Source organism: Oncorhynchus tshawytscha, linkage group LG33 (assembly GCF_018296145.1).
Source record: "Oncorhynchus tshawytscha isolate Ot180627B linkage group LG33, Otsh_v2.0, whole genome shotgun sequence".
NCBI lineage: Eukaryota > Metazoa > Chordata > Actinopteri > Salmoniformes > Salmonidae > Oncorhynchus > Oncorhynchus tshawytscha.
The window spans coordinates 37,957,622-37,974,361 of NC_056461.1; the positions used below are offsets into that span (position 1 = coordinate 37,957,622).

The following is a 16,740-nucleotide window of genomic DNA, read 5'->3' on the forward strand; positions in this document are numbered from 1 at the left end:
GTTCCAGGGTTAATCAAAGACAGGTCTCATCACTGATAGGTAGCTTTCTTTCATTGTGTTCTTTTCCACCCCATTACTGGTGTCCATAGCAGTCTCAATGCTGGACCATTAACTGACAGGTTGTTTGATATGGTGCGTCATGTAAGTTTGAGAGTACAGTGGACATTCTCCTTGGGACATGAAAATCAACACTGGCGAGACCCACATTGACTTAGGAATCGTGATAATTCTGGACCGTGATGTCCTGAGAAAGAGCCTTGTGATACCTGACCGACAGATCCATGCTAATGTCTTTGCCTCAGTCCTGCTGGGGACAAACTGGACTGGAGCTGTGTTCATGGTGTCAGTCTGCTGGGGACAAACTGGACTGGAGCTGTGTTCATGGTGTCAGTCTGCTGGGGACAAACTGGACTGGAGCTGTGTTCATGGTGGCAGTCTGCTGGGGACAAACTGGACTGGAGCTGTGTTCATGGTGGCAGTCTGCTGGGAACAAAACTGGACTGGAGTCTGCTGGGGCTGACTGGAGCTGTGTTCATGGTGGCAGTCTGCTGGGGACAAACTGGACTGGAGCTGTGTTCATGGTGGCAGTCTGCTGGGGACAAACTGGACTGGAGCTGTGTTCATGGTGGCAGTCTGCTGGGAACAAACTGGACTGGAGCTGTGTTCATGGTGGCAGTCTGCTGGGGACAAACTGGACTGGAGCTGTGTTCATGGTGGCAGTCTGCTGGGAACAAACTGGACTGGAGCTGTGTTCATGGTGGCAGTCTGCTGGGAACAAACTGGACTGGAGCTGTGTTCATGGTGGCAGTCTGCTGGGGACAAACTGGACTGGAGCTGTGTTCATGGTGGCAGTCTGCTGGGGACAAACTGGACTGGAGCTGTGTTCATGGTGGCCCTGAGAAAGATAAAGTGCATTCAGAAAGTATTCAAATCCCTTCACTTTTTCCACATTTTGTTATGTTACAGCCTCAAAATGAGATGAAATTGTTAGTCTTATTCTAAAATGGATTAAATACATTTTTTCTCATAAATCTACACACAATATCCCATAATGACAAAGCGAAAACAGTTTATTTTTTCAATGAAATAAATAAATATATCTGAGAAAGATATCTAGATCAACTCCATGGAGCACACAACACCGCCCCACAACCTCCCAAAGGCTTTTTTTCTCTGCGTTATTGTTTTTCACTGAGTGAATCTAATGTGTGAGGGACACTGAGTGGGGTTGTGTGTCTCTGGTTCATGCAGTTTAGTAATATACAAGGCTGAAAATCTGAACATGAGTCTGACAATCTTGCTCCTGTAAAGTATTACTAAGATATGTGGTAGGTCGACTCTTAAATCATCATTGGGACCAATCAGTGATGTAGTGGTAAGAGAAAGATGTGGGTAAACTCTGATCGCCGGGCCGCCGTGAAAAAAGTCACGCTCTCAAAATAAAAGGTGGGTAAACTGTGTTTATTTGTGTTTACAGTCCACTGGTCCCAATCATACTGACCAAACCATGTGTTTACAGTCCACTGGTCCCAATCATACTGACCAAACCCTGTGTTTACAGTCCACTGGTCCCAATCATACTGACCAAACCCTGTGTTTACAGTCCACTGGTCCCAATCATACTGACCAAACCTTGTGTTTACAGTCCACTGGTCCCAATCATACTGACCAAACCATGTGTTTACAGTCCACTGGTCCCAATCATACTGACCAAACCCTGTGTTTACAGTCCACTGGTCCCAATCATACTGACCAAACCCTGTGTTTACAGTCCACTGGTCCCAATCATACTGACCAAACCCTGTGTTTACAGTCCACTGGTCCCAATCATATTGACCAAACCATGTGTTTACGGTCCACTGGTCCCAATCATACTGACCAAACCATGTGTTTACAGTCCACTGGTCCCAATCATACTGACCAAACCCTGTGTTTACAGTCCACTGGTCCCAATCATACTGACCAAACCCTGTGTTTACAGTCCACTGGTCCCAATCATACTGACCAAACCCTGTGTTTACAGTCCACTGGTCCCAATCATACTGACCAAACCCTGTGTTTACAGTCCACTGGTCCCAATCATACTGACCAAACCCTGTGTTTACAGTCCACTGGTCCCAATCATACTGACCAAACTGTGTTTACAGTCCACTGGTCCCAATCAAACCAAACCCTGTGTTTACAGTCCACTGTCCATCCCAATCATACTGACCAAACCCTGTGTTTACAGTCCACTGGTCCCAATCATACTGACCAAACCCTGTGTTTACAGTCCACTGGTCCCAATCATACTGACCAAACCCTGTGTTTACAGTCCACTGGTCCCAATCATACTGACCAAACCCTGTGTTTACAGTCCACTGGTCCCAATCATACTGACCAAACCTTGTGTTTACAGTCCACTGGTCCCAATCAAACCCTGTGTTTACAGTCCACTGGTCCCAATCATACTGACCAAACCCTGTGTTTACAGTCCACTGGTCCCAATCATACTGACCAAACCCTGTGTTTACAGTCCACTGGTCCCAATCATACTGACCAAACCCTGTGTTTACAGTCCACTGGTCCCAATCATACTGACCAAACCCTACTGGTCTATGTTACCTTGTGTTTTTATCTCTATCACTCATTTTGTTATCAAACAATCAATACAGACACTTTGTCTAGTTTGCTGTTTTATGCAATCAAACTTGTTGGATACACATTTCTTCAAGACATCGATACATAGTGAAGTCTATAAACTGGAGGTAGAATCTGTTAGATTGGCCTGTCCCTACTGCTTGTGTGTTCTCTGCTGTGCAATGCCATGTATGGGCGCCCACTGGTGGTCTTATTCAGAGATGCATCACTGATGACTCCTTAAAAGTACTACACATAAGATTTTTTCCTCAAATTTTTGCATCTTCATTTTAAAAAATGTCCAAAATATATCTGCCGGTAATAGTGAAATGATAGTGTGTCGCAATATTACTGACCCGCCAGTGTTGTGATTGGCTGGTGTATTCGCTTATTGATTACGTTTCCGCCACAGCAGCATCTGTGGTCAAACTAGAAAAGCTGTTCTGACTTTGTGGCTGGGATATCTAGTGGAAATCACTCATTTCTTGGTTTAGAAAATTCTACACGGTTCGGCTCAATTTCAGTTTATGTGAAAAAAACAATCACTGAATAGTGACCAAAACCAAAAGTAGCTTTTGATTTGGTCCACCAGTTTCAAACAGCTGTAAAAAATTATATTGTTTGTTATTGAAAAGATATTTCACAGCAATTTAGATGGTACATTGATTCCCTTACACTATGCAGTGCTTGTTTTCTCACATAAACTGAAATTGAGCAAACAGTGTAGAATTTTAGCAACCAGAAAATGACAGACCAATTTCCACTTGATAACATAGCTACGAAGTCAGAATAGCTTTCCCAGTTTGAAAACAGATGCTGCACCGGCAGGAGAAATCAATAGGTGAATATCACAGCCAATCACAACACTGGCTGGTCATTAATACGGTGAAACACCATCATTCCACTATTAGTACCGGATATATTATGGAATTTTTTTCTGAAATTACAATGCAAAAATAAATCCTGTGTTGCACCTTTAATATGTTCCATTATATTCGTCCTGTCTGAAAAATATGCAAAAACTCAAGAGATGATTATCACTTGACATCAAAGGAGGACAAAAATGTATTCTGCTCAATAAAATGCTCTTGCTATAGACAGGATCTATTGCTTAAGTCTTTGGTTATTTTATGTCATACAAGTGTGTGTGTTTGCGTGCTTGCATGCGTGTATCAGTGTGTGTGTGCGCGCACGTTCCTCTGCAAAATGATTTAGTAAAAGTATGTTTTATTATTCAGGACGTTAATATTGCACTATACATATTGGTTTCGTGGAAAAGCTACAGAGTATTTTCAGGTGGTGTACTGTTAAAAGCTGTGACTCACCCTGCCCTGTCACAACAAAGTGAAATAGTGTTCAGATGGGTCCCAAATTATAATCCTTCATATTTATAGCAGTGTGAAATACCTGCATCAGTAATATGATTCTGCTCTCAGACACCCTCATAGGCAAACTCAGAACATGACCTCAATACTTGGAAGCACTAAATCAAATCCTATTTATGATCAGCTTTCACACAATGTCTAAATGGCTGTGGGATCTTGTCAGAGACTGGGAATAGTACATATTCTCTGTGTTTCAACACCTTGTTTGGGCCTCACATTCAAATCTGGACCTTGAAGCCAGTTACAATGCCCCCCCAATTCTTCCCTTCTATGCAGGGACATATTTAGACCTGGGGCACCAGGTGGGTGTAATGAATTATCAGGTAGAACTGAAAACCAGCAGTACTCCGGATCTCGTAGGGTCAGATTCTATGAGACTGTTACGTTACTTCCCAGATCTCTTTCAAAACTTTTCCTGTGTGGCTCAGGACAGACTGGCTGGGTCTGTCTATTATATCAACGGCCAGGCCAGCTGTCAGCCATCCATTAAGTCTCCAAGTTTTGATTCTGTATATTATAGGGCTCATTTCAGTCATAGACACATTAAGTGAGCTCAGTAGCTTATGTTTCTTGTCTGTCTCTATCGTCTCCAGTCCACCTCATTCTGGTCTGGTCTGGTCTGGTGGTCAATATGTCTGGTTGAACAATGTCCAAGGCATCAGAGCTGCCCATCTCAGCAGGTTCCATCTCAAAACCATCCTCAAACATGTATAACTCATTATGAGACAAATCCAATATGGATTAATCATGGCAACAGACAGTTCTCTATATTCTATTCAGATGGATGGTGTTTTCTCCTGATACTGCTCTTGTAGTGCTCTGATAATGGCATCTTTCTCTAATCTGACTGGCCATCAGAAGCTCTGTAAGATATGCTTGCTCTTCCTGGCCTCAGCGCTCAGCTCTCCAGGGGTGCTAACCCTAACCTTCGCTCTTCCGGGCCTCAGCGTTCAGCTCTCCGAAGGTATCAAAGAACTGCTCCATCTCCCTCTGCAGAGTGGTGTTGCGGCGGTCGGCATCGGCCCTGGCACGCTCCACGTTGCGGATCTTGATCTCGGCCACACTGTGCCAGCGGCGCTGCTGCTCCAGGCTGGTCCGCAGTCCCACCACCTCCCCCTGGAGGGCCTCGTTACGCATCTCCAACCTGGGAGAGACAGGACAGAGAAGTACAAGGAGTCACACACAGAGGTTTCACTCTGCTGGTACTACAGGACTGTGGTGTAACATGTAACATGTAGGACTAATATGTTATTGTAACCTGGCACATGTTGAAGATTCTATATAGACTGTACACTGAGTGTACTAAACATTAGGATCACCTTCCTATTCTTGAGTAGAATTCATCAGAGCATGGACTCTATAAGGTGTCAAAAGCTTTTCACAGGGATGCTGGCCCATGGTGTCTCCAATGCTTCCCACAGTTGTGTCAAGTTGGCTGGATGTCCTTTGGATGGTGATGGACCATTCTTGATAAACACAGGAAACTGTTGCTTGAAAAGCCAGCAGCGTTGCCGTTCTTGACACACACAAACCCGGGGCACATACTACCATACCCTGTTCAAAGGCATCTTAATCTTTTATCTTGCCCATTCACCCTCTGAATTGCACACATACACAATCAATGTCTTTATTGTCTTGAGGCTTAGAGATCCTTCTTTAACCTGTCTCCTCCCCTTCATCTACACTGATTTGAAGTGGATTTAACAAGTGACATCAATAAGGGATCATAGCTTTCACCTGGTCAGTCGATGTCATGGAAAGAGCAGGTGTTCATAATGTTTTGTACACTCCGTGTAGCATGTATATAGACTGTTGACGAGGACTGCTGTTGCATTGGTATGGTTTATTCACAGTTCTATTACCTCTGGATCTTGGCCTCGAACTCAGCCCTCTGCCTGGCCATCTGTTGTCTGAGGCCAGTCAAGAGCCAGTGCATGGCCTGGGAGGCCGGGGGGACGCGGAGGTCCGGAGGAGCAGAGGGCAGGAAGACCTCCGAGCTGCCCGTGCTCAGGGGGGCATCAGTGAGAGCAGAGGAGGAGGCTGGGGAGTTAGGAGGGAGGTCCTCGTCTCCTGGGTCAGTCCTGAAGGAGGGGAACCTAGTGGACCCCCGTCCTGGGCTGGTTCTGACCACACCACACCCATTGTCTTCCAGGGACAGAATCTCACAGGAAGACCAGGAGCTTCTGGTGTCTACCATGCTGGTCGTGCCCACCTCCACCTCCACTGGGCCAGCAGGGCTGCCCCCACCACCATCCGCAGCCACCTCCTCCATGCGTTGTAGTGTGTCCAGGTTGTCATAGACAGACAGGGTACTGTCCTGAGCCTCACTGCTACCACTGGTGCCAGTAGTCCCCTGTTCTGCAGCCCAGCTGGGATCCTCTGGGCCCCTCCAGCCAATGAGCAGCATGCTGCTGGGTTCTGGGGCTGCCTGTAGCGTCACTGTGGATGCAGATTCTGTGAGTTGGGAGGCAGGGTGGGGGCTGTCTGCGGTCTCAGTGGGCTGGGACTCTGACTGGGACAGAGTGTGTCTGTGGTACAGAGGCCCAGAAGCAAGACTCACTGGAGAGAACACCTCAGCTGGCTGCTGCTGGTGGTCTGTGATGGACAGCCGTGTGGCTAAGCTGGTTTCATCTGGGTTTTTGGCCGAACCTCTCCTCTTAGGGATCAGAGGCAGGGAGAGCTGGCGGGAGCAAGGGGAAGGATGGTGTGCTAGCTGTTGTTGGGGGAGGTGCTCGGCTGTTATGCCCAGACTGTAATCATGCGACTGGGTTTGGGCTGTTGGCTGGATGTGCGCCCCCTCGAATGGGTCTCCTTTCCATCTCTGACATGGGTAAGAGTCAGGGCGTGAAGAGCCAGGGGCCTCTATGTCTCCCCCCTCCCTGGAGAAAAGGCACAGGTGTTCCCTAATCAGCTCGGACATAAGCTGCTGCACCACGGCTGCCCCTGGGGGGGGGGGACAGACAGACACACACACACACACACACACACACACACACACACACACACACTGAGTAACAGCTGGACACATACAGTACAAACAGCATCACATGGCACATAGCATGTTACACAACAATGTGTTGATATAAACACTGTCTCAAGGACACATGGGCAGACAGACAGACAGACAGACACTATCTTTATCTGCCTATATCTGTTTCAGTCTGTCTTCACTGGCTCTGTATCCGTTGGCTAGTTCTGTCTAGCTCTTATCCATGTCTCTTTCTCTGAATAACACTCTCACCAGTGGAGGCTGGTGTGAGGACCTACAGGAGGACGGGCTCATTGTACTGGCTGGAATGGAATAAATGGAATGCTATCAAAAATATGGAAATCACATTTGACTCCATTCCTTAATTTCAATTCCAGCCATTACAATGAGCCCATCCTCCTATAGCTCCTCCCACCAGCCTCCACTGACTCTCACACACCTCCAATGATACTCTCTGGATCTTCAGCTTTGGGTCGTAGGATGTTTGGGCCAAAAACAGTAGCCAGGTTCTGGGTGCTCATCTTGTTGCTGTTAGAATAGGACTGGACTTCGTTCAAAAACCTGTATTGGCAGTGATTTATCTGTATGAGACTTGGGCAGAGTCGATTTTGTCACATCTGCTACATAACATACAGAAATGTGTCATGGTTGAACAGATGAGGCTGTATGGCGTATGTTGTGACTGGGCCACAGGCCAATTCTATTGGGTCGTTCCACCTCAAAAAGTCCAAGAAAGAGGATTTTGACATCCACTATCTCAAATTGTTCTGAAATCGTTTCTGTTGTTAGAAAAATATATGATTAGCATTTTTGCACCATTATTTTTTGGTGATACAAATCATTTGATCTCTGAGAAATTAAGCTAATTGATTTCACCCAAATTTGTCATTTTAATTTATAGGATTCATATAATATTAAAAAAATATAGTAACTGACATCTGATTTAGATCAACCTTTTTTTTAACAATGAGTTAGACATGAGGATGGTCAAAAGCCATGCTTCATGTGCAAATCATCCTGAAATAGCTAAAAATTGATTGTGTAACTCAATGTTACTTGGATATGAAACGTGAAAATGCTAGTATAGGTACCATTGACTTGCATTGGATTTCTACCACAAATTTTAAAAAGTTAGCATTTGAAACAGTGGCCAGGTAAATAAAACCAAAGCATAGATTGCTGTCGTACCTGGTCCATAAACTGCTTACAGGGTAAGGAAACCATTTGGCAATATGGGTGAACTGTTTTTCCCTTTAACATTGAGGGGGGGGATTCTTAAAATATATATATATAATAATAATAATAGCAGGAACAGCACCATCTAGTGGACATAACCTGGTAACATTGGGGTGCAGGATGGGACATAAACCTAACAACTTCAATAACTCTGAACAGGGGGGGAAACATCACTAAATTCACTGAGAATTTCTTACATAGGATGAAGAAACTCTAAGCCGCAGCTCCATACTACTAGTCAGACATAGAGAACTGATACCGTATACATTATGTACGGATAGGATTCTGGGTGGATAGGATTCTGGTTGGCTTTTGACAATCTATTTGGACTCCACGTCTTACTCGTTGTTAGAAAAAAAGTTTGGTCCCAATCGGATGTTGGGTACTATATTTATTGAATATTATATGACTTCTATAACTTAAAATGCAATCAATTAGCTTAATTTCTCAGATAATTATATTTAATCAAAATTATGTTGCAGGAATTCTAATCTTATCTGTTTCTAACTACAGAAATGATTTCAGAGCCATCTGAGATGGTGGATGTCATGGCTTGTTGAAATGACATAAAACGAACCTATAGTGCAGGAATCATCAACTAGATTCAACTGCAGGCCGATTCTTCTTGAGCTAGATGGCCAGGGGGACGGAACATCATTACAAATAATTTCTAGACTGCAAATTGACCGCGAGAAACAAAAACAGATATAATATTTGACTCAAATAGAATCATTTCAAACCTTGCTTACGTTTGCATACGATCACATACAGTGCCTTCAGAAAGTGTTCAGACTCCTTGACCTTTTCCACATTTTGTTGCATTACAGCCTTATTTTTTAATTGATTAAATTGTGTTTGTTTCTCAACAATCTACACACAAGACCCCATAATGATAAAGCAAAAATTGTTGTTGTTTTTAAAAATGTTTTCTAATTGATTAAAAATAAAAAAATAAACATTTATTACATTTACATAAGTATTCAGACCCTTTACTCAGTACTTTGTTGAAGCACCTTAGGCAGAAATTACAGCCTCCGGTCTTCTTGGATAAAATGCTACAAGCTTGGCACACCTGTATTTGGGGAGTTTCTCCCATTCTTCTCTGAAGATCCTCTCCAGCTCTGTCAGGTTGTATGGGGTGTGTTGCTGCACAGCTATTTTCAGGTCTCTCCAAAGATGTTCAATCTGATTCAAGTCCGTGCTCTGGCTGGGCCTCTCAAGGACATTCAGAAACTTGTCCCGAAGCCACTCCTGCGTTGTCTTGGCTTTGTGCTTAGGGTCGTTGTCTTGTTGAAAGGTGAACCTTCGCCCCAGTTTGAGGTCCTGAGATCTCTGGAGCAGGTTTTCATCAAGGATCTCTCTGTACTTGGCTCTGTTCATCTTTGCCTCAATCCTGACTAGTCTCCCAGTCCCTGCCGCTGAAAACCCACACCACGCTTCACCGTAGGTATGGTGCCAGGTTTTCTCCAGACGTGTCACTTGGTATTCAGGCCAAAGAGTTGAATCTTGGTTTCATCAGACCAGAGAATCTTGTTTCTCATGGTCTGAGAGTCTTTAGGTGCCTTTTGGCAGACTCCAAGCGGGCTGTCATGTGCCTTTTACTGAGGAGTGGCTTCTGTCTGGCCACTCTATCATAAAGGCCTAATTGGTAGAGTGCTGCAGAGATGGTTGTCCTTCTGGAAGGTTCTCCCATCTCCACGGAGGAACTCTGGAGCTCTGTCAGAGTGACCATTGGGTTCTTGGTCAACTCCCTGACCAAGACCCTTCTCCCTCAATTGCTCACTTTGGCCAGGCAGCCAGCTCAAGGAAGAGTCTTGGTGGTTCCAAACTTCATCCATTTAAGAATGATTGAGGCCACTGTGTTCTTGGGACCTTCAATGCTGCGGAAATATTTTGGTACCCTTCCCCAGATCTGTGCCTCGACACAATCCTGTCTCGGAGCTCTACGGACAATTCCTTCAACCTCACGGCTTGGTTTTTGCAATGACATCCAATCTCAACTGTGGGACCTTATATAGACAGGACTTTTCAAATCATGTCCAATCAATTGAATTTTCTACAGGTAGACTCCAATCAAGTTGTAGAAACATCTCAAGGGTGATCAATGGAAATAGGATGCACCTGATCTCAATTTCAAGTGTCATAGCAAAGGGTCTGAATACTTATATAGATAAGGTATGTGTTTTTATTTTTCATAAATTTGCACAAAAAAAATACTGTTTTCGCTTTGTCATTGTGGGGTATTGTGTGTATTTATTTAATACATTTTAGAATAAGGCTGTAACGTAATAAAATGTGGGAAAAATCAAAGAGGTCTGAATACTTTGTGAAGGCTCTGTATATCTCTCTATTATACTGGGGAATCCTTTGGAACAGATTCCCAACATTAAAATCACTTGGATGTCCAACAATAAACAAACAAATAAAAATAAATAAAGTACAATATTTTTTTATATTGCTCAGAAAAGTTGAGGTGCCAAATAAAATCCCCCGCGGCCCGCCAGTTGGGGAACCCTGCTGTAGTGACTCAATCCATTTCCATTCATTGCTTTGGAAATGCGTTAATCATGAGGTATGTTGTATGCAGATTTGACGTTATCTTGATTTGTGATAATTGTTGTAAATTACAGGTAAACGGTAGACTTACTGGCAGATGTAGTTGAGCAGGTTGAAGTTAGCCACTGGAAGTTGATGAAGAAGATGCCGTAGTTCTGTCAAACTCTTGGAGACACAGGCAAAGATATTGTTGTAGGTAGTGCGCTACGCTGTTCCTATCACAATATTAACCATTGGTGGAGTTTATCAATTCGATTTCTCCCTTGGACTTTTAGATCAGCGGTTGTGTTCGGTCTTCATCTGTTTATCCGATGCATTTCAGCATGGCCTGCATGATGCGGCTGGATGGACACTAACCTGCTTCCTCTCAGAGGAGATCTTCTTGCCACACACCAGGAAGTCCTGGTATCTGGAGAAGGGCACCAGTGGCTCTGGCAGCTCCCGCAGATACAGCTTCAGGAGCGACGCCACGGTGTGCACGTCTGTGCTGCTAGGATGACAAACACACACGCACATACACACACACACTTAAAATACAGCACATCACTACCAGTGTATGTGGGTGAGCAACTACATATAGTGAGACATCCAGACATACCTGGTGCATAGGTATAACTTCATGAACTTGGATCTGTTTGCTTGAGAACTGCAGTGTTTGCAATCAAGCAGAACCTGTTTGAGTTGACTGGAGAGCTCTTACCTGTCAAAGGAGGGCTTCTCCCCAGCGTCGAAGGCATCCTGCAACTCTTTAACCAGCGTGGCCTGGCCTGGCTGGCGGAACAGCCCCACCTCCAGAAGACCCCGCTCCCGGATGAAGTCCACACACTGCTCCACCACCAGCGGTGCCATGTGTACCCCGTAACGCCGCTCATACAGAACCGTCTCCTCCAGCCGCTGTCCAAACACGCCTGAGAGAGACAGAGAGGAGAGAGAGACAGAGAGGAGAGAGAGACAGACAGAGAGGAGAGAGAGAGAGACAGAGAGGAGAGAGAGACAGACGGAGAGGAGAGAGAGAGAGAGAGAGGATTTAAGATCACCCAGGCTAATTTAATAAACAGATGGTTATAGAGTGCGAGTTTGATGGTTCAGGGATTTTCTTTCCTTTCCTCAGACAAGAGAACTCAAACCCTCTATACCCCCAAACCACCTATCTACACAGCCTGCCTCACACTGCAACTCTGTGTGGGTCTCTGTGTGGGTCTGTGTGTTGGTGCCTGTGTGTGGGTCTCTGTGTGGGTCTCTGTGTGGTCTGAGAAACTCACGCCTCCTGAAGCTCAGAACCCGCTTGATCTTCCTGTAGGCAGAGTGGGACAGGTAGCTGCTGGTCCTGTACACTGTCGCCTTGTTCTCCGGCATCTTCGCTTTTCTCTTCACATTTGTTCTTTCTCCGTCCAGATCTCTCTCACCGTCCAGATCTCTCTCTCTCTCTCTCTCTCCCTCTCTCACTGTCCAGATCTCTCTCTCTCTCACTGTCCAGATCTCTCTCTCTCTCTCTCTCTCTCACTGTACAGATCTCTCTCTCTCTTTTTCCCCACCCAGATATTTCTCTCTCTCTCACCATCCAAATGTCTCTCTCTCTTTCTCCTTCCAGATCTCCGTCTCTCTCACCGTCCAGATCTCTCCCTCCTTTTCCTCCACTCTTTTCTTTCTGGCCAGTCGGGCTGTTTGATGGGGGATAATGAGAGGACCCAGATGGCTTGTGACAGCTCGGCGCTGTGGAGACCAGTGCGTGTCCTCGCCCACTTTTATCTACCTCTTTTTGTTTTGTAAACTCTCTCCTGGCTGTTACTCCGTGTTATGTCTATTCTCTCCCTCCCTCCTCCTCTCCCTCTCTTTAGGTAAACAGATAAGGCTCCTTGATCTGATGACTCAAGAAATGAGGGGGCAGACTTTCCTTGTCAATGCTCAACAGTGGTCCCTGAGCTCAACTATGTGACCTAATCAGATAAATGAGCATTCCAAAGGAAAGAATTTCATTCTACAAGAAGAGGCATTGTAAAGTGCCGGACACATCAAAAACTCACAATCACTGAGGCATAGAATGAAGCAAACATCCCAATCAATTGAACAGCCACAGGAATATGAGCAATGTCAAAAAGTAATATAGAATGTTGAACTTTGGAAAGTAAAATCTCCTCTTCATTTTTGGTGGTTAACGTCTCCTCTTCAGAGTCTTAAGTAAAATGATTTGACAGGAGATTTGAGAGTCCAGTAAATACTACGTGTTCTACTGATAACACAGGTCCCTTCTTTCACCACTGAACATTGGAATGTCAGAAAAGGTCCTCCGCACATTGTTGCTAAATCCAGATAAAGAGTGCACTTGTGGCTCGGCTCCTCTCATGCTCACCTCAGCCTCGGTTCCCAGGGCTCAAGTCCTTTTTTAGGCTGCTAAACTTAACTCAATCTGGCATTGAAAAATCCAGAGGAACTACTTTCAGGCTGGATTGTGTTGACAAAAGAATCCACTTAGCTGCCATCTCTCCTAGAAGGTGTTATTATAGTAGTGTATTATTCCCTCCAATCCCTCTCAGAGGAGATGGAGTCAGTGTTCCTGCGTTATCCAGCAGTAATGGTGTTTAGCACTATTTAGTTTGTCCAGAGGAGTAAGCTGTGGCCGTGCTGCACGTGCCTCTCCCTCCTTGTCCTATCCATTCATCCACATGCTTCAGGAATGTGTTTTCACTCAGCCAGTGCCATACCTCCCTCCCTTTCCAATACACTCCCAGTCTCCCCTTGAGCCACTCTCTTTTTCACCAATTAGATTATGTTGGTTCCCTCAGGTCGTACTCTTCAGTGTTCCTTCAATGACCCCCACTGTCCCACCAAGTACAATATTCACAGTGTTTTGTCTTTCGCATTCGCTCGAAACGGAAAGCGCGAACCCCTGCTTTTAACCAGGGCAAGGTGACCGGAAACATGACCGAATACAAACAGTGTAGCTATTCCCACCACAAGGTAATCAAACAAGCTATGCGTCAGTATAGAGACAAAGTAGAGTCACAATTCAACGGCTCAGACACAAGAGGTATGTGGCAGGGTCTACAGTCAATCACGGATTACAAAAAGAAAACCAGCCCCGTCACGGACCAGGATGTCTTGCTCCCAGGTAGACTAAACAACTTCTTTGCTCGCATTGAGGACAATACAGTGCCACTGACACGGTCCGCTACCAAAACCTGTGGACTCTCCTTCACTGCAGCCGACATGAGTAAAACATTTAAACATGTTAACCCTCGCAAGGCTGCAGGCCCAGATGCATCCCCAGCCTCAGAGCATGCGCAGACCAGCTGGCTGGTGTGTTTACGGACATATTCAATCAACCCTTATCCCAGTCTGCTGTTTCCACATGCTTCAAGAGGGCCACCATTGTTCATGTTCCCAAGAAAGCTAAAGTAACTGAGCTAAACGACTACCACCCCGTAGCACTCACTTCCGTCATCATGAAGTGCATTAAGAGACTAGTCAAAGACCATATCACCTCCACCCTACCTGACACCATAGACCCACTCCAATTTGCTTACCGCCCCAATAGGTCCACAGATGACGCAATCGCAACCACACTGCACACTGCCCTAACCCATCTGGACAAGAGGAATACCTATGTGAGAATGCTGTTCATCGACTACAGCTCGGCATTCAACACCATAGTACCCTCCAAGCTCGTCATCAAGCTCGTGACCCTGGGTCTCGACCCCGCCCTGTGCAACTGGGCACTGGAGTTCCTGACGGGCCACCCCCAGGTGGTGAGGGTAGGTAACAACATCTCCACCCCGCTGATCCTCAACCCTGGGGCCCCACAAGGGTGCATTCTGAGTCCTCTCCTGTACTCCCTGTTCAAACATGACTGCGTGGCCATGCACGCCTTCAACTCAATCATCAAGTTTGCAGACGACACTACAGTGGTAGGCTTCATTACCAACAACGACGAGACGGCCTACAGGGAGGAGGTGAGGGTCAGGAAAATAACCTCACACTCAATGTCAACAAAACAAAGGAGATGATTGTGGACTTCCGGAAACAGCAGAGGGAGCACCCTCCCTATCAACATCGACGGGACAGTAGTGGAGAGGGTAATAGGTTTTAAGTTCCTTGGCGTACACATCACGGACAAACTGAATTAGTTCACCCACACAGACAGCGTGGTGAAGAAATTTGGCTTGTCACCAAAAGCACTCACAAACTTTTACAGATGCACAATCGAGAGTATCCTGTCAGGCTGTATCACCGCATGGTATGGCAACTGCTCCGCCCACAACCGTAAGGCTCTCCAGAGGGTAGTGAGGTCTGCACAACGCATCACCGGGGTCAAACTACCTGCCCTCCAGGACAGCTACACCACCTGATGTTACAGGAAGGCCATAAAGATCATCAAGGACAACAACCACCCGAGCCACTGCCTGTTCACCCCGCTATCATCCAGAAGGCGATGTCAGTACAGGTGCATCAAAGCTGGGACCGAGAGACTGAAAAACAGCTTCTATCTCAAGGCCATCAGACTGTTAAACAGCCACCACTAACATTGAGTGGCTGCTGCCAACATACTGACTCAACGCCAGCCACTTTAATATTGGAAAAATTTATGTAATGTATCACTAGCCACTTTAAACAATGCCACTTTATATAATGTTTACATACCCTACATTACTCATCTCATATGTATATACTGTACTCGATACCACCTACTGCATCTTGCCTATGCCATTCTGTACCATCACTCATTCGTATATCTTTATGTACATATTCTTTATCCCTTTACACTTGTGTGTATAAGGTAGTAGTTTTGGAATTGTTAGGTTAGATTACTCGTTGGTTATTACTGCATTGTCGGACCTAGAAGCACAAGCATTTCGCATTAACATCTGCTAACCATGTGTATGTGACAAATAAACTTTGATTTGATTTGACCCTTTCTCTTTATTTAGCCTGACAGCCCCCCCCTCCTCAGCCCCTCTCTAGCCCCCTCCTCAGCCCACTCCTTAGCCCACTCCTCAGCCCCCTCTCTAGCCCCCTCTCTAGCCCCCCCTCCTCAGCCCACTCCTCAGCCCACTCCCCAGCCCCCCTCCTCAGCCCACTCCTCAGCCCACTCCCCAGCCCCCTCCTCAGCCCACTCCCCAGTCCCTCTTCAGCCCATTCCCCAGTCCCTCTTCAGCCCACTCCTAAGCCCACTCCTCAGCCCCCCTCCTCAGCCCACTCCCCAGCCCCCCCCCCTCCTCAGCCCACTTCTCAGCCCACTCCCCAGCCCACTCCTCAGCCCACTTCCCAGCCCACTCCTCAGCCCACATCTCAGCCCACTCCCCAGCCCCTCCTCAACCCACTCCCCAGCCCCCCAACCCACCCCCCCTCCTCAACCCACTCCCCAGCCCCCCCCACTCCCCAGCCCCCTCCTCAACCCACTCCCCAGCCCCCCCCCTCCTCAACCCACTCCCCACTCCCCCCCCTCAACCCACCCCCAGCTCCCCCTCCCTCAACCCACTCCCCAGCTCCCCCCCCTCCTCAACCCACTCCCCAGCCCCTCCTCAGCCTCAGCCCACTCCCCAGCCCCCTCCTCAACCCACTCCCCAGCCCCTCCTCAACCCACCCCCAGCCCCCCCTCAACCCACTCCCCAGCCCCTCCTCAACCCACTCCCCCCCTCCTCAACCCACTCCCCAGCCCCCTCTTCAGCCCACTCCCCAGCCCCCTCTTCAGCCCCCTCCCCACTCCCCCCCTCTTCAGCCCACTCCCCAGCCCCCTCCTCCCCCTCTTCAGCCCACTCCCCAGCCCACTCCCCCCCTCCTCAACCCACTCCCCAGCCCCCTCCTCAACCCACTCCCCAGCCCCCCTCCTCAACCCACTCCCCAGCCCCCTCCTCAACCCACTCCCCAGCCCCCTCTTCAGCCCACTCCCCAGCCCCCTCCTCAACCCACTCCCCAGCCCCCTCCTCAGCCCCCACTCCCCAGCCCCTCTTCAGCCCA

The 16,740-nt window shown here is 47.0% G+C and overlaps 1 protein-coding gene and 1 long non-coding RNA gene across 5 annotated transcripts; both read right to left on the reverse strand.

Annotated features, from left to right (window-relative positions):
* Positions 1-522: 522 nt before the first annotated feature.
* LOC112231414 (rho GTPase-activating protein 24) lies at positions 523-13,729 on the reverse strand. 4 transcript variants are annotated; one of them, XM_042310983.1, is made up of 8 exons: positions 12,048-13,729; positions 11,486-11,693; positions 11,143-11,275; positions 10,877-10,950; positions 7,433-7,554; positions 5,867-6,947; positions 4,930-5,148; positions 523-806 (listed from the first exon to the last, which is right to left on the reverse strand). In XM_042310983.1, exons 1-8 carry the CDS (start codon positions 12,139-12,141, stop codon positions 797-799), a joined length of 1,941 nt encoding a protein of 646 aa, XP_042166917.1. In that variant the 5' UTR covers positions 12,142-13,729; the 3' UTR covers positions 523-796. The 4 variants fall into 4 exon arrangements, 3 of the variants coding, with proteins under 3 accessions (XP_042166917.1, XP_042166918.1, XP_042166916.1); XM_042310984.1 differs by having other exon boundaries at positions 523-895; positions 4,931-5,148; positions 11,143-11,272; positions 12,048-13,728; XM_042310982.1 differs by having other exon boundaries at positions 523-895; positions 4,931-5,148; positions 12,048-13,728.
* On the reverse strand, positions 1,042-4,923 carry LOC121841625. Its single transcript, XR_006080641.1, has 3 exons — positions 2,419-4,923; positions 2,218-2,385; positions 1,042-1,632 (listed from the first exon to the last, which is right to left on the reverse strand). It is a non-coding gene; the product is annotated as an uncharacterized LOC121841625 (long non-coding RNA).
* Positions 13,730-16,740: the final 3,011 nt, after the last annotated feature.